The 23,879-nt window shown below is 54.7% G+C and overlaps 3 protein-coding genes across 3 annotated transcripts in view; all 3 read left to right on the top strand.

Annotated features, from left to right (window-relative positions):
• Positions 1-23,879, top strand: part of LOC116498355 (M1-specific T cell receptor alpha chain-like) — a 318,814-nt gene that overhangs the window by 70,321 nt on the left and 224,614 nt on the right. The window lies entirely within an intron of this gene.
• LOC116498345 (M1-specific T cell receptor alpha chain-like) overlaps positions 1-23,879 on the top strand; it is a 234,806-nt gene that overhangs the window by 59,298 nt on the left and 151,629 nt on the right. The gene's annotated exons all lie outside the window — the stretch shown is intronic.
• On the top strand, positions 20,627-21,427 carry LOC116498348 (feather keratin Cos1-2-like). Its single transcript, XM_032202581.1, has 2 exons — positions 20,627-20,725; positions 21,101-21,427. The coding sequence occupies exons 1-2, from the start codon at positions 20,627-20,629 to the stop codon at positions 21,425-21,427; spliced, it is 426 nt and encodes a 141-aa protein (XP_032058472.1).

The following is a 23,879-nucleotide window of genomic DNA, read 5'->3' as shown; positions in this document are numbered from 1 at the left end:
CTCCTTTTCCTCTCTACACTCATTAAAGTTTCCGGCAACCCAGCCTTGGCTGTAGATGTTTCTTCCCTCTGCGTATGCCCTCCTGAGCCGCCCAGTGAGAATTGTCTTGCCCTTGGTGGGTATAAGATGGGTGTTTAAGGAGCCTTTTCCCCACTCCCAGAACAATGGGAGGTTGCGACATGCTGCAGAGGGTCCTCTCTTGGACAATGCCCGTTGGAGCTGAAGAAGACATTCCTCACTTTCACAGAGCAAGGGGCAATCTACCCTTGCCTTGCAGCATCTCTGCCCACAGCTCCCCCCTGTCCTGCAAACAGAGAGCACAACCTGTGCTGTCCTCACAGAAGAAGTTACGAGTCTGTGTGAGGCTGTGGAGGCTTGACACCCTGTAGGCTCTTAAGAACGGGCTTCTTCTTGCTCAGGACAGTGCTGTGCTGGGGAAGCAGGTGGGGACAGAAGATTGATGGCAGATGTGGGGAATGGGTGGAATAAGTGCAGGGATACCCGACTGCTTCTACTCCACCCTCATCTTCCCTCGTTTGCCCTACCTCAGGGCTATGGCCAGCACAAATGGGCATGTGCGGCAGGAACATGTGTCCCATGAGGCCCAACTGCCCCCAGCACAGCACTTGGCAGGGCCCAGGTGATGGCACACATACAGGGCTGATCACCTTCCACAAGTCAGCATTGGTGTTCGCCGTAATGGACCATACACAGCATTCTCCAGTCCCTGAGGACTCTGCACTCCCATGGGCTGAGTCACTGCAAAGACAGCAGGCAGTTTGCATGCCCCCACGCTGCTCTAAGGTGCCCACTTGCCCCCAAGCCTGCAGCAGCTTTCCTCAGGCCCAGGACCTGCACTCGCAGGGACTTCCTCATGCTCATTTCCACTTTTCCTGACTTTTGGGGCCTGAGGTTGGCATAAATAGAGGGTGATTGTTGCAGCGTGAGGAAAAGGAGGGCTCAGGAGAGAGGGGCTGTGTTTCAGTGCCTCTTCCCTGCACACACCTCTGCCAGGCTGCTGCCATCTCCGTTCAGCTGCACCCAGGCTCCAGACCCTTTCAGCAGAACCGAAGTGCCTTGGAGGGGCCGGGCTGGCGGGGGAAACCCCGCGGCTGCGGGACGAGGTGGTCCTGGCGGGCGGAGCGGCAGCACCCCCTGGGGGCTGTGCCCCTGCCTCGCCCCCGCCACACACGCCCGGCCCCGCCCGCCACGGTTCCTGCACGGCCGCAGCCCCGGCTCCTCTCCCCGTGGCTCTCAGGGCGCAGTAATACACCGCCGCGTCCCGAAGACGGGGTTCGGTGAGCCACAGGGCGCTGGACCGGCGGTCTGCTGCCACCACGAGCCACCCCGGCAGGTCCGTCAGTTCTCTGGACCCACTGAAAGCGCTCACGAGGAATGCGGGTCCTTGGCCCGGGAGATGACGGTACCACTGGATGTAGTCGTTTGACTGGATGTTGGGGTGTGAGCAGGTGATGTTGATGCCGATGCCCTCCCTGGTCTCTGCCAATGGATCTTGCTGCACCTGGGCTCTGCCCACAGCCACTGCCGAGAAAGAAAGCAGGAGAAAACTCAGAAAATGTCTTTCCTACACCGAAAATGTCACGCAGGGGGAGAGGGGAGAAGAAAACAGTTGACAGCTGATGTGAGCTTTTTCTCAGAAGGAAGCATACAAAGGCATTTCACTGGGAATGGTTATTAGGGGACCAAGTCGGAGCAGGACTGTTTGGGAGGAGAGTCCGAGCCAGGAGGAGAAGGGAAGCAGGCAGGAATGAGTGGGGGTGTGCCGAAAGGAGAGGAGGAAGGCAGGGAGCTAGGCAAGGTGGGAGGCAACGGCCGGCTGAGCTCGCTGGAGGCAGGCGGGATGGCTGCAGAGGGAGGCCAGAGGGGAGCGAGGTCCGTAAGAAGCCGGCGGGCCAGAAGCGGGGGCAGCCCCGTCCCGTCCCGTCCCGTCCCCGGCGCCGGCAGCCCCGCGCACCCAGGAGCACCGCGGCCAGCGCCGCCAGCCCTGCGGCCCGGCCCTGCCGCATCCCGCCGCTCCGCCGCCCGCGCCGCGCTGCCCCCGCCAGCCCCGGCTCTGCTCCGCCCGCGGCACCTCCTCCCCGCCGCCGCCGCCCGGCGCCGCCAGCTCCGCCCCGGGGCCGCTCGGGGGCTGTCCCGGGCTTCGAGTGCTGGGCGCCTGTGGGTGGGCAGGGCTTCGGCTGCTGCCCGCGGGGCTCTGCCCGTCCTGCAGCCCAGCCCGGGATAGGAGAGGCAGAGGGAGAGAGAGTGGGAGATGGAGCGAAAGGGAGAGGGAGCGGAGACAGCAGCTGCCCGTCTGCTACGGCATCTCCTTTGGGAGTGGGAAGGAGAGAGGAGGGCAGTGAACATGGTAGGAGATGAGTAGGGAGAGAGGAGAGAAGGGGGAGAGGAGAAAGCAGCTGCCTGCCTGAAGCGTCCCCAGTGGAGGGCAACGCGTCAGGCCGGGCTGGGCCTGGGAGCTTGGTGCTGTGGTGCGCTGGTATCACAGCTGTGGCCGGCACTGCTGCAGGTGTGGAAAGCCAGCAGCAGGAACGGGTCCGGGGACACAGTGCCCCGACAGCACCCCAAACCGTACGGGGCCCTGCTGTCTGGCACTGCCCATTGAGCTGTCATCGTCGGTCGAGCGTCTCTGCCCAGATTGAGGGGCACAGTTGCCACTTTCCCATTTACAGGCTTCACGGCAATAGTAGCTGAGCACGTACCTGGGAGACACACAGGCAGGGACAAGCATGCCCATTTGGGGAAGATACACCCAGGCCAGTACCCCCAGTAGCTGCTTTTGGAGCCCCCAAATGGACTTGCCACATTTTCCTGGAGGCTGAGACCCCCTTTCCCTGCTTGGGGGACCCCTGGCTCCAGCAGCTGACAGCACAGGGCAGGGATGTCCTCGCGCTGAGTCTGACTCCAGCGGCGAGCATCAAATGCACTTCTGCTACTCCATGAAGAATTGCTACGTTCTCCTTGCAGCACATGTGTGCATGGGACAGAGCGAGATTATGGAGACGTAAGGAAATATTCCAGAAGAATAGGACAGGACAGACAGCGGTGCTCATGTGCAGGGCCCAGCCACGCAAGTACAGGCTGCAGCCCCTTTTACACCCTGCTCTGTGTGCCCTAGTGTGCTCCTCCCGGCTCCCATTTCCCTGCACGTCCCCTCATGGGGTTGTATAGGTCTGTCCTGCACCCATCCCAGCGTGTGTCCTAGCTCACAGCTGTAGGAGGTGCAAGGCCCAAGCTGATCTCCTTGTGGCTTCTTGATAGGCCATCAACTGGTGTTGTGACTGCCCACATTTGATCTCTTCTCTTCCTCCCTCATCATCTATCAGTCAGGTTTGTATCCGTGTGTGTTGTTTCCAGCTTCCTGCAGTTCTTTCTCTCGGCCCTCCTCCCAAGTGCTGAAGGGCTGCTTCTAGGGTAGGAAACAAGGAGGGAGGAGCTGAAAGGTAAGAAAGAAAATAAGGGCTGCTGTGGAAGCAGTGATGGCAGCTTCCCCAAGACCTCCATTGCAGAAGAGAGTAGAGAAAACGGCATGGCCCTGAAAGCAGAGACAGAGAACACAGCAGAGGAAACAAAGAAACAACCTCCCTCTGTTTCTCAGGTTTCGCATGGCTTCCTTCACCTTCTCGGTCTTTACGCCGTAGGTTGGTGCATGGAGCAGAGGGAATCACAGCCCTGGAGAAGATAGACACCACTTTGTTGTGGGAGAAGTTGGCAATGGGGTGGGTATAGAGGAGGGAACGTAGCCCCCGGCATGATACAAGTGCAGGGAAGTGAGAGTGAGCAGACTGTATCTTGTGTCTTCTCACATGTCTACATTCAGAAGGAGACCAGGAGCACCCTGCAGGAGCTCAAGGAGCACAGGAAAACTGGTGGTGCTGTTGTATTCAAGGAGCACAGCAGTCCAGGAGCTCTCTGCAGAAGGCAGCTGCATGACTGACAGCGAGTCCCAGAAGGAGCTGTGATTGTGTAGGGCCAGAGCAGGGCAAACGAAGGGTGAGCGCCGCTTGTGCCAAGGAGGGGAGCAGGAGCTCAGCCCACAGGCCTCCCACCAGACTGGAGTTCTGTAGTGGGTGGCAGATGCACGCAGCTTGGTCATAGGCCATGAGTGTGAAGAGGACATCCCAGTTTAGGCCCACTAGTGGAGGAAGAGGAGCCAGACCACACAGCTGGAAAAGTAAATTGTCCATAAAGAGGCATCCTGACCAAGACATGGCACATGTCAGTGAATGAGAGGTTTCCAAAGACAAACTACACAGAAGGATGCATGGTCTGTTTGGGCACCACACATGAGTGTATTCCCAGCCTGGATCAAGAGGTAGATATCTGAGTCCAGAATAAAGAGCAGCAGCTCTCAGCTCTCAGACAAACACAGCAGCAACAGAAGAAACCTCTCTCTAGACCTTCCCCTCACTCCTGTGGGAAGGAGATAGAGTTGCTGCTCAGGATTCCTTGCCTTCCACCACTCGATATCTTCTGGAGGTAAAACACAGCAGGGCCTCAGCAAGCCAGGATGTTCCTTCAGAGAGAGTAGAAAGTAAAATCAGAACCCTGGAGTTCAGGAGAGCAGTATTTGTTTTCTTCACTGTGTGCACAACTATCTCTGTGTGTGCCCAAATATACTTCAGTATGCATTCAGGAGTGTCTGTGAGTGCACCCATGAATTCATGCATCTTTAGACATGAGCAGCAGTTTGCATGAGTGCTGTTCCCTCTACCCGCTTTTGATATCATGAATGATATCAGTACGTGATCAAGGGTCACCCTGGGAATTAACAGAAACACTGATCTGTCAACAGCATCCCTCCAAGGCTGACATGTGGTGACTGTGCATGATCCTCCTCCAGAGGATCACAGGCTGCACCTCCAGCACGAACGTAGTCCAACCCTGTTTTCAGAGCGGGTCTCATCAGATCAGGTTGCTTAGGATCAAGTCCAGGCAAAGTCTGAACTTTTCAGAGGGTGGAGCTCCAATAGCATCTCTTAGGCAATCTGCTCCAGGACTTGATCGCCTTCAGGGTAAATATTTCTTCCATGTATATTTCATCCATATAACCAAACCTACCCATTTCTGAAATTGCACGCATTAGCCCCGGACTAAGTATGCTTCATCTCCAGAGTTCAGCTCTGTTTCCTTTGAATCCCCCTGTGAGGTGGGAGTAGACAATACACGTCTGTTTGGCTTTCTGTGTGGCACCCATAGGGTCTGTCCTTCCTCCCACAGCACAGCAACACCAGGACCCATGTTCCTCTCGTTCGATGCCACTTCTGCCCAAGGTTTCAGGCCCTGCATAACTCAGCACGAGGCCCATGAGTCACAGATGTATGTGTGGCATTGGTTTCCCCATGGGGGACCTCTGTCCCACCCCACACACCACTGACACTGCACCGGCAGTAGATCCACGCAGGGCTGGGCCTGCACAAAGATGGCAGGATTTCTCAGCCTTTCTCCCTGTACATAAAGCTAACTCCATCCTTTTGAACTCTCTAGCCATGGGGAGTGTAGCTGTGTCCTAGCCTGGAGAGGCAGGGAGGGGTGACTGCCACCATGCTCTTACACTCTGAATCCTGTGGTACAGAATTATAGAAAGGATCCAAACTGTTGTGGGCCTATCCTTGTTGGGGACTGAAATTGGCAATGAACTTCTTAGGCTCAGGAGAAAGAGGGCTTCAGATACAGAAGGCTGCATTTCAGCATATGTGCTGTGGGCACTTCTGGGCTGTTTTTGTTCTGTGATTGTTCAGCTGTTCTCAGGTTCCTTCTTGCTCTCTTCTTGCCAACTAAACATCCACCACACAGCTCTCTCACACCCCCTGCTGAAAGCAAGATGTGCGCAGAGAATGTGATTTAAGCTAAAGGGCTTACAAGTGTAGATAGGGATAATATAATTAAATGAAAAAGGAAGAAAAATTATAAAACTAAAGAGCGAAGGGTGTTTGGAAACAAACTGAGAGAAAATTATACTCCACTTCCCATCAGCAAGTGATGTTCGTCGAAGTGTTTGGAAGCACTGACTTAGTATGCCCACCCCTGTTTTTCCTTCCCCTTTCACATCTTCACTGCTGAGTGTGACATCATGCAGTACGGAATATCCCTTTGGTTGGTTTAGGTCAGCTGCCCTGGTGATGTCCCCTCCCAACCTCGTGCCCACCTGCATACCTCCTGGCTTTGGGGGGCTTGGAGAGAGTCTTGATGCTGTGTCAGCACTGCTCCACTATAGCCCCAATGTTGGTGTGATGGCAATGCTGTTCTAGCTCCAAGAGCAGAGCACAGCACTCTAGGGGCTGCTGTGGGGAATGCTGAGTCTGTCCCACATAGCCCCAATACAGGCAAGTGCCCACAAGGGAGGAACATGTGCATGAACGTGACACAGTGTACAGCAAAGATTCTGGACAGCATTTGAGCAAAGTACATGGTTTGATGTGATAGAGAGGGGAGGCAGACTGGGAGCCTTGCGGAAGGCACCGGAGCCAGGGCTCTTGACAAGACAATGTCAGCTTTCTTGGGCCTTGAACTTAAGGCCTGAAAATCCCATTTGTTAGCCTGAGTAGCAGTGCTAAGGAAAGTGCCGGAGTGCTGCTATTGATCACTGGTGGGTGTCATGAATTAAATAAGCTTGCATCATGTAAGGAGATGGTGTATGATTTTATTCATTTTTTAAAGCAAAAAATGAAAGGCATCAAGTTATGGGAGTGAAGAAGGAATTCCCTATGGACAGGATCTGCACTGTGTGTCTTGGGAAAATCCACCCGGCTCTGTCCGATGCTGGTAGAAGGCAGGATCACCTGCACGTGAAAGGTTTCCTTTCTGTGTACATTCATCTTGTTATTCCTTCTAACTAAAACAGCCACTGACCTGTTGGGCCTTTCTTTTGTGATCCAGAAAGGGCCCTGCACAACCTCTCCCCCTTTACAGACATCCCTGGGTCAGAGCAGGAGGAGGCAAAACAGGCCAGCAGGTATTCCCTGAGGGCAGTGTCAGCAGGGGTAGGGTCACAGTCAGGAGCTGGGTCACCTGTAGCCAAAAGGGCCCCAGAGAGTCACAGAATCACAGAATCAGAGAATCATAGAATTTCTAGGTTGCAAGAGACCTCAAGATCATCGAGTCCAATCTCTGACCTAATGCTAACAGTCCCCACTAAACCATATCCCTAAACTCTACATCTAAACGTCTTTTAAAGACTTAAAGGGATGGTGACTCCACCATTTCCCTGGGCAGCCTATTCCAATGCCTAACAACCCTTTTGGTAAAGAAGTTCTTCCTAATATCCAACCTAAAACCCCCCTCGCACAACTTTAGCCCATTCCCCCTCGTCCTGTCACCAGGCACGTGGGAGAACAGGCCAACCCCCACCTCACTACAGCCTCCTTTAAGGTATCTGTAAAGAGCAATAAGGTCGCCCCTGAGCCTCCTCTTCTCCAGGCTGAACAAACCCAGCTCCCTCAGCCGCTCCTCGTAGGACTTGTTCTCCAGGCCCCTCACCAGCTTCGTTGCCCTTCTCTGCACTTGCTCAGGCACCTCCATGTCCTTCTTGTAGCGAGGGGCCCAAAACTGAACACAGTACTCGAGGTGCGGCCTCACCAGAGCTGAGTACAGGGGGGCGATCACTTCCATAGACCTGCTGGCCACACTGCTTCTGATACAAGCCAGGATGCCGTTGGCCTTCGTGGCCCCCTGAGCACACTGCTGGCTCATATTCAGCCGACTATCAACCAATACTCTCAGGTCCCTCTCTGCCTGGCAGCTTTCCAAGCACTCATCTCCCAGCCTGTAGCTCTGCTTGGGGTTATTGCGCCCCAGGTGCAGGACCCGGCACTTGGCCTTGTTGAACTTCATGCAGTTGACCTCAGCCCATTGGTGCAGCCTATCCCGATCGTCCTGTGGAGCCTTCCTACCCTCAAGCAGATCGACACATGCACCTAACTTGGTGTCATCTGCAAACTTATTGAGGGTGCACTCAATGCCCTCGTCCAGATCATCGATGAAGATATTAAAGAGGACCGGCCCCAGCACCGAGCCCTGGGGAACGCCACTAGTGACTGGCCTCCAGCTGGACTTGACTCCATTTACCACGACTCTTTGGGCCCGGCTATCCAGCCAGTTTCTAACCCAACGAAGCATGCGCCAGTCCAAGCCATGAGCAGCCAGTTTCTTGAGGAGAATGCTGTGGGAAACGGTGTCAAAAGCCTTGCTGAAGTCAAGGTAGACCATATCCACAGCCTTTCCCTCATCCACCCAGAGCGTCACTTTGTCATAGAAGGAGATCAGGTTCGTCAAGCAGGACCTGCCTTTCATAAACTCATGCTGACTGGGCCTGATCGCCTTCCAGCCCACTCCTTCTCAATTTTTCACATTGCAGCTAACAGCCAGCTAACTCTCCTTCCTTCCTTTTCTCTTTCCTTACTGTACATGCATCTTTCCATTTATTAAATTCATTCCTTGAGGGATTTGGATTGTGGTGTATTGAGCTTAGCCATTGCTGCTTTGCATCTTGCCTTCCATTTCCAAGAAAACCCTTTCACAGTGTGGCCCATTTATCAAGGGAACCATTCATTATTCTAACACAAGGCTCCTGCTGACTACACCAAGCTCTGTCTCCCAACACTACAGAGCACTGGCAGGTTCTCTAGGGATCCTTGGCAGAATGAGGACTGGCCACTGCTTGTGGTTGTAACTGGGGATTTATTATTACATAACAAATTACTAGAAATACTAAAAATTACTACAAAATCCTAAAGCTTACTACAAATAAATTGCTAGTTTGATTACTAGCTTGATAACACCAATGCCCTTTGCTGCCAGAATGGTGGGTGTCTCAGCATGCTGGGGCCAGTGAGAGGGAGAGACAAGGAGGCAGGGGTGCACATTAACAGCCCCTTCCACATGATGGATATTTGCCTTGCTGTTGGTTATGCTAACCACACTGCCAGGCATCAGGAGCAGGGGCTGCCACTCACACCTGGCTCACCACAAGCCCCAGGTGTCCTTGCTGGGCAGGCTCAGCTCAGAGCTCCATGCAAACTGTGATGAGAGGGAACTGCACCTCACAGCACCTGCACCTTCCTGTATAAAGCTGCAAGCTGAAGGCACCAGTGTGGGCTCAGTGCACACAGGTAGACAGCGCTGTCCTGGAGCTTGGCATCTTGCACGTGGAGAAGCACCTGGGAGTTCTCCATGGAGAGCACAGAGGAGATCCTCCCGGAATGCACATGAGGCTTGAACTTGCTCACCTGCAGCAAGAACTGAGGGGACTGGGTCAGGTGCTGCTGGTACCAGAAGATGTATGGAGTAGTGGTGCTGGTGGAGAAATTGCAGTGCAGAGTAGCGTTGTGTCCCACCTGGATGGCAGTTTCTTGTGCAAACTGCACCACAGAGTCCTTCTGTGCATGACCTGCAAAGCCAGAACAGCATCTCAGCACTGCTTGAAGATGTATCTGTTCTCCCCCTCTCTTTCCTGTGTCTATCAGCTCACCAACTTGTTCACTGTCCCCCCTCTCCATCTCCCTTTTCATGGGCTATAAAATGCTGAGCTAAGTACACATGCACTCTTCTTTCTGCAGGTGTTATTCAATTCCCATACCCAAGTCTGTCAGCTTACCTACTTTTTAGCAGTATCTTACCAGGATTTGAGTCCTTACGTACCTATGAACAATGCAAGTATGAACGCTAGGCATCTGCAAAGGAAAAGTGCAGATGCTTATTCATCCCTGTACACTCGTTGCTCATGACATCTCCCAGACTGTCTCCCGTACTGGTCTGCAGCCCCTGCTCTCCCTACAGATAACACTTCTAGTTCTTCCAGGAGGAAGGAGTCCTATTTCCCCCCTCCAGAAATGATGGGATGCCACCTTGACCCTAGCTTGCCCTGCCTCAAAGTCACATCTCACCTAAGTCTGACAGTGCCAACAAGGCTGCCAGGAAAAGCAGGACCATGTCACGCTCTCGCCTTCACAGGGTGCCCACGTAGTGCCTGGAAAGAGGGAGCTCAAGCTTGCAAGTTCACTTCCCCCTCTGCCAGCTCAAAGCAGCCTCTAAACCTCAGCACAGAGGGTGGAGCAAAGCTCTCCCCCTGCTGCTCCTTGGGGCTCACCCCTGCCCCAGCAAGGCTCTCAAGAGAGGGATGGACTAGTGGCTAAAGCAGTCAGAAAGGAATCCAGCCAGTCTTTGCTGTGCTCCAGGACCCCTTGGCCAGCCAGAAGTTTTCCAGCACTGGGAGCGTCACACTTGTGCAGTTAGCTCACAGCTGAAAGCCTGTGAAGCCTAGGACATTTCACTTGGTCAGCATAAAGGCAAAAGGACACCAACATGGCTGCTGTGTGCTTCCCTCTTTTTGCCCCTTCTGGCAGGTGGGCAGCCCCAGCAAGGGGCAAGTGTCCCCAGTGGCTTCCCCCTCCCATCCAGAACCCGGCCAGACACAGAGGCCTGCACCCACCTCTGCTGTCAATGAAGATGGGATTGCTTCCCCCACCCCCTTTCCACCCAATCCCCCGGGAGAGCCACACATTATCTGGCAGGGAAGGACGCCCCGCCACAGCCCTCTGCTCAGCAGTCAGCAGCTCTGCACACACAGGAGTGAATACTGCACCAAGGGCAGACCTACAACAGTGCTGGCTAGTGCTGCAAACCCCTCAATGACTCAGTTCTTTGGCAAGATCCAACACGTGTCATTAGAGTGAGTGTCCAGCACAGATATTTGTTGTATTGCCAGGACGTCATCTCAGCGCCAGAGGTCCTGGATTTGGGCTTAGGAAGAAACCTGTACAACAAGCTCTTGGAAACAAGACCACTGCAGAAAACGGAGGAAACCCAATGTGGCTGCTCTGAGGCTCCCTCGGGCCCGTGCTGTTTAACTCCAGGCCCTGCAAGGGGACTTCCAAGCACCGGCAGCGACCCCACGCGGCCCGACTGTGGCTGTGCCCCCGCCTCGCCCACGCCCCACCTGCCCGGCCCCACGCACTGCGGGGCACCCCCTGATGCCTGCAGCTCCACAGGCCGTTGGCTACCTTTGCTTCAAGGGCGCGCTGCTGGCTCATCATGTGTGGCTGGGTGCCTCCTGCACCCAAAAGCCTTTCCTGAGGGTTTGCTTCCTTGGCAGCCAGCCCCCATCCTGAATTACTCTGGGGGTGCTTCCTACCCAGGAGGAAAATCCTTTTCTTTGCTCCTTTGCACCAAAATGAGGTTCTGGTCAGCCCCTTTCTCCAGCCAGCCTGTGTTCTCCACAGCACATTTGTGACCTACGCTGTCACCACCTGTGTTCCCTTGTTGGGGACCATGCACAAACGAGGGTGCCCTCCTTCCGACTGCTTGTGGCCCTAATGAAAGCATTCAGCAGGACTGGGTGTCTGGCACTGCCAGCTGCTACTCAAGCAGAAGGTGCCCTCCATGCCAAAGCTGCAGGCTTAGGCCTGCGGGAAGGGCTCCGACGAACTATGAACACTGTGCCAGACGGTCAGCCATGCTGAAGCACTCCAAATGCTGAGAATTCATTTGGCACAAGGGGGAGTGAGGGGAGGACACACAAATTTCTCTTGCTATTGTGTGATCCCTTTGCTGTGATATTCTACACATGGAGGAGTGACAGCTGCTCCTTTACCCTCAGGCGAACCAGCCAGTCCAGGCAGAACCAGCCATGGGAATCTGTCCCCTCTGCGATGCATTTCTGAGACAATGCTGGCAGGCCTTTATAGACAACTGTGAGGAGATAGGCCTGGCTTCGGCACTGACTCCAAGGAGGACCTGGCAGTGTCCAGGGTTGGAAATCTCTGACTGACAGGCACTATCAGGAGCCTTACAGCAGTCTGCTTTTCCTGTACATCCCAAGGTCAACGATGGACAGCCACTCTGAGGCACTCCAAACGTTGCTATCCTGAATTAAACCAAGGATCCAAACTGTCCTGATACGGTCCTTGTTTGGGCCTGAAGTTGGCAGGAACAGGGGGTGATTGTTGCAGCGGGAGGAAAAGGAGGGCTCAGGAGAAAGGAGCTGTATTTTCCAGTGCCTCTTCCCTGCACACATCTCTGAGAGGCTGGTGCCATCTGCGTTCAGCTGCTCTCAGGCTCCTTCTGACCCTGGGAACCCGCTCCCCTGCAGGACTCATGCACAGAGCAGGGGAGAGTGCTGCCAAGTGCACATTCCCTCATGATAAAGGGGAAACGAGGACACACGCACGTGCTCATCTATACCTGCATGGAGTCCTGGACAAATCTCTGCACCCACGTGCCTTCACACAAAGCCAGCTGCACAGTGGTTGTCACAAGACAAGAGCAGATGTGTGAACAAAAGCAACCGGGCACTCAGGTGAGTGCAAAAGGTGAGCTTAAAAGGAGAGGTGCTATATTCTGGCCCTCGTTCTCATAGTACCTGGGGTTGGTGGGACTGTGAAGCTCAAGGGCAGCCTTGGCTGCAGTGACTGTGAAATGGTGGAAGTTAGGTTCCTGAGCACAGTGAGGAGGAAGCACAAGAAACTTGCTGCCCTGGACTTCTGGAGAGCAGACTTTGGTCTGCTCAGGCATCTGCTTGGTTGAGTACCATGATACAAAGCCCTGAAGGGGAGGTGGGCCTAAGAAGGCTGGTTAATATTCAAGGAATATTCAAGCAATATTCAAGGATTACCTCATCCAAGCTCAGGAGTGATGCATCCCACCAAAGAGGGAGTCAGGCAAAATGCCAGGAGACCTGCATGGATGAACATGGAGCAACTGGCTGAACTCAAACATGAAAGAGAAGGCCATAGAGGGTAGGAGCAAGGACAGGTAGACTGGAAAGAATATAGATACATAGTCTGATGAGGCAAGATAGGAATCAAGTTAGGAGAGCTAAATCGAAACCAGAGTTGAATTTGGCCAAGGAAAGAAGCTTTGTTTCCATGCTTGTCTGCCTTGACAGAAGCATGTCCAGAATGTGGAGGGAGGTGATTCACGGCCTGTGCTCCGCTTCAGTGAGACCCGACCTGGAGTGCTGTGTTCAGCTTTGGGGCCCCCAGCATGAGAAAGATATAGAGCTGTTCAAGTGGGTTCAGAGCAGAGCCATGAAGATGATCAGAGGGGACTCATCCAGCACTTCCAGTGAGTCTTCTGCCCTCACTGATGCATTCCTGCCCTAGAAATCCTTGGACATTTCATGCCAGCACTCTAAAGAAACCATCACTGCAGAATGGCCATGGCCTGGATCTGGAAATGAAAAGGCAGCAGTGCAGGAAACCAGTGCACAGCCCATATCATTTGTTGGGATGGTTTGCATTCAAGAAGAGCTTGTCAGAAAATTGTTACCTCTGCCAAGGGTGCCTCTGGGCCTGCGGCAATGAAGTACCAGTATAAAAGGCAGCCCAGCTCTCTGCTCTCTCATCCAATTCTGTTGCCTCATCCTCCTTGGTAACCAGGTGAGTCTGAAGCCCTCTCTCCTCCTCTTCTCAAGTAGAAGGGGTCTTGCATCAACAGACATCTCATCTGGTGGTGGTTCAGAGCTATGCTGGGCCTTGGAGTTCCTTGACATGGTAGAATGGTGGAGAGAGACGTTCTGTGTAGAGAGAGACTGTGACATGGTGTAGAGGCAGCCTTTTGGGTTATGTGCAATGTGATTGTCTCTTTGGTCTGGCTGCTCTTTGAAGGGCCCTGTCAGTACAAAGCGATGAGGACCATGAGCCTCCTGGCACAACCTTCACATCCACCATCACCAGTTGTCTTGGCTCCTTTGTTTTGGGTAATCAGACTACTCCCCACCTACCCATGTGCTATGCTTCCTTTCTGCCATCTCTCAAAGGTTCAACTCCAGCCCAAGACATGTCTTGCTATAACCAGTGCCTGCCATGCCGGCCCTGTGGCCCGACCCCGCTGGCCAGCAGCTGCAACGAGCCCTGCGTCAGGCAGTGCCAGAACTCCACCGTCGTCATTGAGCCCTCTCCCGTAGTGGTGACCCTGCCCGGCCCCATCCTCAGCTCCTTCCCACAGAACACCGTTGTGGGATCCTCTACCTCTGCTGCTGTTGGCAGCATCCTCAGCTGTGACGGCGTCCCCATCACCTCCGGGTGCTGTGATCTCTCAGGCATTTCCAGCCGCTACTGTGGCAGAAGATGCCTGCCCTGCTAAAGGCACTGCCCATGGCCCTGGGGTTCTAGCACGACCATGGTGCTGGACAACAGAAGGAGGAGTCTTCATGCAATTGCTTTCAGAATGACGGACCTTCCTCACCTCCTCTGGCAAACATTGGCAGGAGCCTGACCAGGGGCTACCCTGAGATTTCTGAAAACTCGGCCCATGTCTCTCAGTAGGCCCTGGAGATCCCTGCACTGAAGGGCCTCTGCTCAGAGTGACCTCCTTTTCCTCTCTACACTCATTAAAGTTTCCGGCAACCCAGCCTTGGCTGTAGATGTTTCTTCCCTCTGCGTATGCCCACCTGAGCCGCCCAGTGAGAATTGTCTTGCCCTTGGTGGGTATAAGATGGGTGTTTAAGGAGCCTTTTCCCCACTCCCAGAACAATGGGAGGTTGCGACATGCTGCAGAGGGTCCTCTCTTGGACAATGCCCGTTGGAGCTGAAGAAGACATTCCTCACTTTCACAGAGCAAGGGGCAATCTACCCTTGCCTTGCAGCATCTCTGCCCACAGCTCCCCCCTGTCCTGCAAACAGAGAGCACAACCTGTGCTGTCCTCACAGAAGAAGTTACGAGTCTGTGTGAGGCTGTGGAGGCTTGACACCCTGTAGGCTCTTAGGAACGGGCTTCTTCTTTCTCAGGACAGTGCTGTGCTGGGGAAGCAGGTGGGGACAGAAGATTGATGGCAGATGTGGGGAATGGGTGGAATAAGTGCAGGGATACCCGACTGCTTCTACTCCACCCTCATCTTCCCTCGTTTGCCCTACCTCAGGGCTATGGCCAGCACAAATGGGCATGTGCGGCAGGAACATGTGTCCCATGAGGCCCAACTGCCCCCAGCACAGCACTTGGCAGGGCCCAGGTGATGGCACACATACAGGGCTGATCACCTTCCACAAGTCAGCATTGGTGTTCGCCGTAATGGACCATACACAGCATTCTCCAGTCCCTGAGGACTCTGCACTCCCATGGGCTGAGTCACTGCAAAGACAGCAGGCAGTTTGCATGCCCCCACGCTGCTCTAAGGTGCCCACTTGCCCCCAAGCCTGCAGCAGCTTTCCTCAGGCCCAGGACCTGCACTCGCAGGGACTTCCTCATGCTCATTTCCACTTTTCCTGACTTTTGGGGCCTGAGGTTGGCATAAATAGAGGGTGATTGTTGCAGTGTGAGGAAAAGGAGGGCTCAGGAGAGAGGGGCTGTGTTTCAGTGCCTCTTCCCTGCACACACCTCTGCCAGGCTGCTGCCATCTCCGTTCAGCTGCACCCAGGCTCCAGACCCTTTCAGCAGAACCGAAGTGCCTTGGAGGGGCCGGGCTGGCGGAGGAACCCTCGCGGCTGCGGGACGAGGTGGTCCTGGCGGGCGGAGCGGCAGCGCCCCCTGGGGGCTGTGCCCCTGCCTCGCCCCCGCCACACACGCCCGGCCCCGCCCGCCACGGTTCCTGCACGGCCGCAGCCCCGGCTCCTCTCCCCGTGGCTCTCAGGGCGCAGTAATACACCGCCGCGTCCCGAAGACGGGGCTCGGTGAGCCACAGGGCGCTGGACCGGCGGTCTGCTGCCACCTCGAGCCTCCCCGGCAGGTCCGTCAGTGCTCTGGAGTCTTTACGAATGCTCGTGAGGAATGCGGGTCCTTGGCCCGGGAGACGGCGGTACCAGTGGATGACTTCATCAATCTGGATGTTGGGGTGTGAGCAGGTGATGTTGATGCCGATGCCCTCCCTGGTCTCTGCCAATGGATCTTGCTGCACCTGGGCTCTGCCCACAGCCACTGCCGAGAAAGAAAGCAGGAGAAAACTCAGAAAATGTCTTTCCTACACCGAAAATGTCACACAGTGGGAAAGGGAAGAAGAAAACGGCTGACAGCTGATGGGAGCATTCCCTCAATAGAAAGCACACAAAGGCATTTCACTGGGAATGGTTATTAGGGGACCAAGTCGGAGCAGGACTGTTTGGGAGAAGAGTCCGAGCCAGGAGGAGAAGGGAAGCAGGCAGGAATGAGTGGGGACGTGCCGAAAGGAGAGGAGGAAGGCAGGGAGCAAGGCAAGGTGGGAGGCAACGGCCGGCTGAGCTCGCTGGAGGCAGGCGGGATGGCTGCAGAGGGAGGCCAGAGGGGAGCGAGGTCCGTAAGAAGCCGGCGGGCCAGAAGCGAGGGCAGCCCCGTCCCGTCCCGTCCCGTCCCGTCCCCGGCGCCGGCAGCCCCGCGCACCCAGGAGCACCGCGGCCAGCGCCGCCAGCCCTGCGGCCCGGCCCTGCCGCATCCCGCCGCTCCGCCGCCCGCGCCGCGCTGCCCCCGCCAGCCCCGGCTCTGCTCCGCCCGCGGCACCTCCTCCCCGCCGCCGCCGCCCGGCGCCGCCAGCTCCGCCCCGGGGCCGCTCGGGGGCTGTCCCGGGCTGCGAGTGCTGGGCGCCTGTGGGTGGGCAGGGCTTCGGCTGCTGCCCGCGGGGCTCTGCCCGTCCTGCAGCCCAGCCCGGGATAGGAGAGGCAGAGGGAGAGAGAGTGGGAGATGGAGCGAAAGGGAGAGGGAGCGGAGACAGCAGCTGCCCGTCTGCTACGGCATCTCCTTTGGGAGTGGGAAGGAGAGAGGAGGGCAGTGAACATGGTAGGAGATGAGTAGGGAGAGAGGAGAGAAGGGGGAGAGGAGAAAGCAGCTGCCTGCCTGAAGCGTCCCCAGTGGAGGGCAACGGGTCAGGCCGGGCTGGGCCTGGGAACTTGGTGCTGTGGTGCGCTGGTATCACAGCTGTGGCCGGCACTGCTGCAGGTGTGGAAAGCCAGCAGCAGGAACGGGTCCGGGGACACAGTGCCCCGACAGCACCCCAAACCGTACGGGGCCCTGCTGTCTGGCACTGCCCATTGAGCTGTCATTGTCGGTCGAGCGTCTCTGCCCAGATTGAGGGGCACAGTTGCCACTTTCCCATTTACAGGCTTCACGGCAATAGTAGCTGAGCACGTACCTGGGAGACACACAGGCAGGGACAAGCATGCCCATTTGGGGAAGATACACCCAGGCCAGTACCCCCAGTAGCTGCTTTTGGAGCCCCCAAATGGACTTGCCACATTTTCCTGGAGGCTGAGACCCCCTTTCCCTGCTTGGGGGACCCCTGGCTCCAGCAGCTGACAGCACAGGGCAGGGATGTCCTCGTGCTGAGTCTGACTCCAGCAGCTAGCATTAAATGCACTTCTGCTACTGCATGAGGAATTGCTACGTTCTCCTTGCAGCACATGTGTGCATGGGACAGAGCGAGATTATGGAGACGTAAGGAAATATTCCAGAAGAATAGGACAGGACAGACAGCGGTGCTCATGTGCAGGGCCCAGCCACGCAAGTACAGGCTGCAGCCCCTTTTACACCCTGCTCTGTCTGCCCTAGTGTGCTCCTCCCGGCTCCCATTTCCCTGCACGTCCCCTCATGGGCTTGTATAGGTCTGTCCTGCACCCATCCCAGCGTGTGTCCTAGCTCACAGCTGTAGGAGGTGCAAGGCCCAAGCTGTGGCCTTCTTGATAGGCCACACATGAGTGTATTCCCAGCCTGGATCAAGAGGTAGATATCTGAGTCCAGAATAAAGAGCAGCAGCTCTCAGCTCTCAGACAAACCCAGCAGCAACAGAAGAAACCTCTCTCTAGACCTTCCCCTCACTCCTGTGGGAAGGAGATAGAGTTGCTGCTCAGGATTCCTTGCCTTCCACCACTCAATATCTTCTGGAGGTAAAACACAGCAGGGCCTCAGCAAGCCAGGATGTTCCTTGACAGACAGTAGAAAGTCAAATCAGAACCCTGGAGTTCAGGAGAGCAGTATTTGTTTTCTTCACTGTGTGCACAACTATCTCTGTGTGTGCCCAAATATACTTCAGTATGCATCCAGGAGTGTCTGTGAGTGCACCCATGAATTCATGCATCTTTAGACATGAGCAGCAGTTTGCATGAGTGCTGTTCCCTCTACCCGCTTTTGATACCATGAATGATATCGGTACGTGATCAAGGGTCACCCTGGGAATTAACAGAAACACTGATCTGTCAACAGCATCCCTCCAAGGCTGATATGTGGTGACTGTGCATGATCCTCCTCCAGAGGATCACAGGCTGCACCTCCAGCACGCACATAGTCCAACCCTGTTTTCAGAGTGGGTCTCATCAGATCAGGTTGCTTAGGATCAAGTCCAGGCAAAGTCTGAACTCTTCTGAGGATGGAGCTCCATTAGCATCTCTTTGGCAATCTGCTCCAGGACTTGATCGCCTTCAGGGTAAATATTTCTTCCATGTATATTTCATCCATATAATCAAACCTACCCATTTCTGAAATTGCACTCATTAGCCCCGGACTAAGTATGCTTCATCTCCAGAGTTCAGCTCTGTTTCCTTTGAATCCCCCTGTGAGGTGGGAGTAGACAATACACGTCTGTTTGGCTTTCTGTGTGGCACCCATAGGGTCTGTCCTTCCTCCCACAGCACAGCAACACCAGGACCCATGTTCCTCTCGTTCGATGCCACTTCTGCCCAAGGTTTCAGGCCCTGCATGACTCAGCACCAGGCCCATGAGTCACAGATGTATGTGTGGCATTGGTTTCCCCATGGGGGACCTCTGTCCCACCCCATACACCACTGACACTGCACCGGCAGTAGATCCACGCAGGGCTGGGCCTGCACAAAGATGGCAGGATTTCTCAGCCTTTCTCCCTGTACATAAAGCTAACGCCATCCTTTTGAACTCTCTAGCCATGGGGAGTGCAGCTGTGTCCTGGCCTGGAGAGGCAGGGAGGGGTGACTGCCACCATGCTCTTACACTCTGAATCCTGTGGTACAGAATTATAGAAAGGATCCAAACTGTTGTGGGCCTATCCTTGTTGGGGACTGAAATTGGCAATGAACTTCTTAGGCTCAGGAGAAAGAGGGCTTCAGATACAGAAGGCTGCATTTCAGCATATGTGCTGTGGGCACTTCTGGGCTGTTTTTGTTCTGTGATTGTTCAGCTGTTCTCAGGTTCCTTCTTGCTCTCTTCTTGCCAACTAAACATCCACCACACAGCTCTCTCACACCCCCTGCTGAAAGCAAGATGTGCGCAGAGAATGTGATTTAAGCTAAAGGGCTTACAAGTGTAGATAGGGATAATATAATTAAATGAAAAAGGAAGAAAAATTATAAAACTAAAGAGCGAAGGGTGTTTGGAAACAAACTGAGAGAAAATTATACTCCACTTCCCATCAGCAAGTGATGTTCGTCGAAGTGTTTGGAAGCACTGACTTAGTATGCCCACCCCTGTTTTTCCTTCCCCTTTCACATCTTCACTGCTGAGTGTGACATCATGCAGTACGGAATATCCCTTTGGTTGGTTTAGGTCAGCTGCCCTGGTGATGTCCCCTCCCAACCTCGTGCCCACCTGCATACCTGCTGGCTTTGGGGGGCTTGGAGAGAGTCTTGATGCTGTGTCAGCACTGCTCCACTATAGCCCCAACGTTGGTGTGATGGCAATGCTGTTCTAGCTCCAAGAGCAGAGCACAGCACTCTAGGGGCTGCTGTGGGGAATGCTGAGTCTGTCCCACATAGCCCCAGTACAGGCAAGTGCCCACAAGGGAGGAACATGTGTATGAACATGACACATTGTACAGCAAAGATTCTGGACAGCATTTGGTCCAAGTACATAGTTTGACGTGATAGAGAGGGGAGGTGGACTGAGAGCCTTCCAGAAGGCACTGGAGCCAGGGCTCTTGACAAGACAATGTCAGCTTTCTTGGGCCTTGAACTTAAGGCCTGAAAATCCCATTTGTTAGCCTGAGTAGCAGTGCTAAGGAAAGTGCCGGAGTGCTGCTACTGATCACTGGTGGGTGTCATGAATTAAATAAGCTTGCATCATGTAAGGAGATGGTGTATGATTTTATTCATTTTTTAAAGCAAAAAATGAAAGGCATCAAGTTATGGGAGTGAAGAAGGAATTCCCTATGGACAGGATCCGCACTGTGTGTCTTGGGAAAATCCACCCGGCTCTGTCCGATGCTGGTAGAAGGCAGGATCACCTGCACGTGAAAGGTTTCCTTTCTGTGTACATTCATCTTGTTATTCCTTCTAACTAAAACAGCCACTGACCTGTTGGGCCTTTCTTTTGTGATCCAGAAAGGGCCCTGCACAACCTCTCCCCCTTTACAGACATCGCTGGGTCAGAGCAGGAGGAGGCAAAACAGGCCAGCAGCTATTCCCTGAGGGCAGTGTCAGCAGGGGTAGGGTCACAGTCAGGAGCTGGGTCACCTGTAGCCAAAAGGGCCCCAGAGAGTCCCTAGGGAGTCACCCAGACTGACAACATTTGCTTTTACCGGACTCTTCCAGCACGTGAGCTGAGTCTTCTGCCCACAGTGAGGTGTGTTGCCTGGAAATACTTGGGCCTCCCTACCTGCCACTCAGAAGTTGCCTTCTTTGGGGAAAGGGCATAAAGCAGGAAATGAAAAGCAGCATCACAGGAAGGCAACACACATCCCGTATCATTAGGTGGGATGTTTTTCATGCATGAGTAGCTTGTCAGAAAATAGTCCCTGCTTCAAGGGATGCCTCTGGACATGGGGCAGCTAAGGCCCACTATAAAAGCCAGCCCAGCTCCGTGCTCAATCATCCACTTCTCTGGCCTTCTTCTTGTTGGGAACCAGGTGAGTGTGAAGCCCCTTCTTGTCAACCTCATTCTTCCACAGGAGGACTCAGTTCCTTGGACCTTTCAGCTGCTATCAGCTGTGTGCCCTGCCATATCTTGGGACTGCTGGTTGTGGGAGAGTCAAGTTATAGAAGGGTTGTCATGGAGGAAGATTGGGTCTTTGATATGATGGCTCTTATGCTGAAGCCTAGGGTGTATCCTGGCTGTGGTGGCTCTTTTTGGGCCCTGTCATGATGCAGCCAAGAATGCCTCGCACATCCCTGCACAGCCTCCAGCTCACAGTACTGCCTGTGCCTTGGATCTGTTAGGGTGGGGTGACTGGCTGCTTCTCACGCATGCCCATGTTAAACTTCCTATCTGCCCTCTGTCCCAGGTGCACCTCCTGCCCCCAGACATGTCCTGCTACGACCAGTGCCAGCCATGCCAGCCGTGCGGCCCGACCCCGCTGGCCAGCAGCTGCAACGAGCCCTGCGTCAGGCAGTGCCAGAACTCCACCATTGTCATCCAGCCCTCTCCTGTGGTGGTGACCCTGCCCGGCCCCATCCTCAGCTCCTTCCCGCAGAACACAGCTGTGGGATCCTCCACCTCTGCTGCCGTTGGCAGCATCCTCAGCTGTGATGGAGTCCCCATCAACTCTGGGTGCTGTGACCTCTCCTGCATTACCAGCCGCTACTGTGGCAGCAGGTGCCGTCCCTGCTAAAGATGCCAGACAGTGCCCCAGACCAGGACCCCAGGAACCCAGAACATGCTGCTGGACTAAAATGGATGGAAGAAGAGACCTCATGTTGTTGTTCTAAGAGGACCTGACCATCTCTGTCTTGTCCTGTAAAGACAGATAGGAAGGGGCCAGTCTTGAGTCTATGACAACATGACCAATGTCTTCCTACCCTGTTTTCTACATGCTCTTTTTCTTTCTTTGCTTTCTTGCCCTCTGCTTTGTGTGAGGGCCCCAGAAACAAGCCTGGAGAGACCTGCTAGCCCTCCTCCCCATGTGGGCCAGGTAGATTGATGCCCTGTTGCAAGTCTGCCATTGGTAAAGCTGAACAGATTTTTGTCTGCTCCTGCTGTGCTACGATCTCGGGGCCTCCTCTTGGAGTCACCTCCTTTCCCTCCTGAGTCTTGATAAACATTTGCAGCAACCCTGAGTGTGTCCCTGTGTGGTCTTTTCATCTGGATACTGATGGCCAAGGGAGAAAACCATTCCTTAATGGGAATAGGCTGGGGGCACTGCCTCATTCCTCTAGGCACTGGAGGGTGGGGCATACTGCAGCAATTCATCATTCAGGCACTGTTTCTTGAAGGTGAGGAAGACATCCCTAGTTCCACCACAGCCAATAGCCACCAGTCCTTGACTTGTGGCATCTCCGCCTAGACAAGCGCTGTTGACATTGGAGGCCCCAGCTCTTGGGGAAGAGTGTTCGTCTTGCTTTGGGTGGAGCTGTGCTGGGGATGGAGGTTCAGACAAAGATGGTCTCAAAGGACTGCAGAAACTGGGAATGGGTAATTGTCTTGGCGATGGCCCTCTGTCTCTCATTGACTTTCACATTTCCTCCACCACCTAATCATGGGCATCATGTCTGGGCATGGAGAGCAAGAACAGCTTCCCTGTGCATCCCCATCACACTTCAGCACAGCCTCTGGCATGGCCCAGCTGTTGCCAAGATGCATAGGGCTGAGGGGATCCACAGGTTCGTACTGGTACCAGTCCCATCAGGCCACACACTGGAGTCCCCAGGCCCTGTGAACTCAATTCCTTTTTCATGAAGGCAGGCCCAGGACAGGGACCAATGCCCAAACACTCATGGCTGCTCAGTCTTGCTTTCTTTGCCCCAAGCATGGATCATCTTTCATCAGGCCCTGGAACTCAGAGACCTCATAGGTGGCACAATTGCACCATGCTCCAGAAAAGACATTCTGTGGGGGCAGGTATCCCACAGTCTCTGCTGAGACATAGCAGTGAGAATGGGACCTGATTGTGCACTCAGCAAGATCTGTGTATGGGCCCTGACTGTCACAGGGTGTGCACCAGCCCAACCACAGGGCACACGCTGGGGGATCTTCTCCCAGGCACCAAGCTCCTCTGTCATTCCCAGAGCCATGAAGATGAAGTGGCCCTTGTGCTCCATGTAGCCCCACTGCTCTCCACACCCAGGTGAGGACCTTCCCACAGTAGCACACCTCGGGGCCCTGTGGTGTGGGGGTGCGTTTACTTTCACAAGGACTCTTGGCCCCTAGCCCAAAGACTGGGGGCTCTGCTCAAGCTCAGGCCTAGCATGGCATTGCCCCAGCTCTGCTGCCTGTGTGCCTGTGCCTGGCCTGGCCAAATCTTGTCAGCCTGGCCTAGCCAGCCTCTTAGGCGGTGCAGGGCCATCACTGGATGGAGCCTTCATCCAGGCCTCTCTGGAATCTGGCCTATCAGGTATTAGCCCCGGCCCAGCTCTCACGCTGGGACCGAGACTTTCTACGCATAACACATCTATTGCTTGGGTTAGAGCAATAATCAATAGGTGCTTCTGAGCCAGAATTATCTCCTGGCTAACACTGAAGTCTGAGATGGAGGAGCATATTCACAATTTGGAGATTCACAATTGTCTTGGAAATGACAGAATCCTTCTGGAGAACAAGTGCCCTCCACATCCAGAGTTGTTGCACAGCCAGGGCAGCTTCCTGCACCAGGGTGTCACTCACAGCACAGAAGTACAAGGCGCTGTCAGAAAGCTTGACTTCCTTCAGACGCAGAACACTGGATTTCCTCTCAGTGTTCAGCTCCGTGGTGAAACGATCACTCTGCTTGGTGCCTGCTACTGCTTGATGTGTAATCAGCTGAGGGGCTTGTCCCTTCTTCTGCTGGTACCAGAGCCAGGCATCAGGTGTGGAGCTCTGGTATGTGCAATTGGTCTGGAAGATGTTTCCCTGCTCCACGGTGACTTGTCCTTCTTGCTGGGTGACGGACACCTGCCCCGTGGTTTCTGGAAGAAAGAGAAGTTCAGCAGTTCTGTGGGGAAATCTCCAGACAGCCAAACAGGAGTGAATTCAGACCTGTGGGAGGTAAGGCCCCCTGTCCTTTACTGGGCTGAAAGGTCCCCAGGGCTGAGGCACAGCAAGGTGGTTTGGGGGCAGAGCTCAGAGCTCCCTGGCCAGAGCGGACCCTG

The sequence above is a fragment of the Aythya fuligula genome, chromosome 24 (genome assembly GCF_009819795.1).
Source record: "Aythya fuligula isolate bAytFul2 chromosome 24, bAytFul2.pri, whole genome shotgun sequence".
Taxonomy (NCBI): Eukaryota; Metazoa; Chordata; class Aves; order Anseriformes; family Anatidae; genus Aythya; species Aythya fuligula.
The sequence above is the reverse complement of the archived record's forward strand: the minus strand, read 5'-3'. Positions and strand labels throughout refer to the sequence as shown.

Coding starts and splice junctions, on each gene's coding strand:
- LOC116498348 (XM_032202581.1), top strand. CDS start 20,627: ATGCCTCTGGACATGGGGCAGCTAAGGCCCACTATAAAAGCCAGCCCA. Junction 20,726..21,100: donor TTCTTCTTGTTGGGAACCAG/GTGAGTGTGAAG, acceptor CCTCTGTCCCAG/GTGCACCTCCTGCCCCCAGA.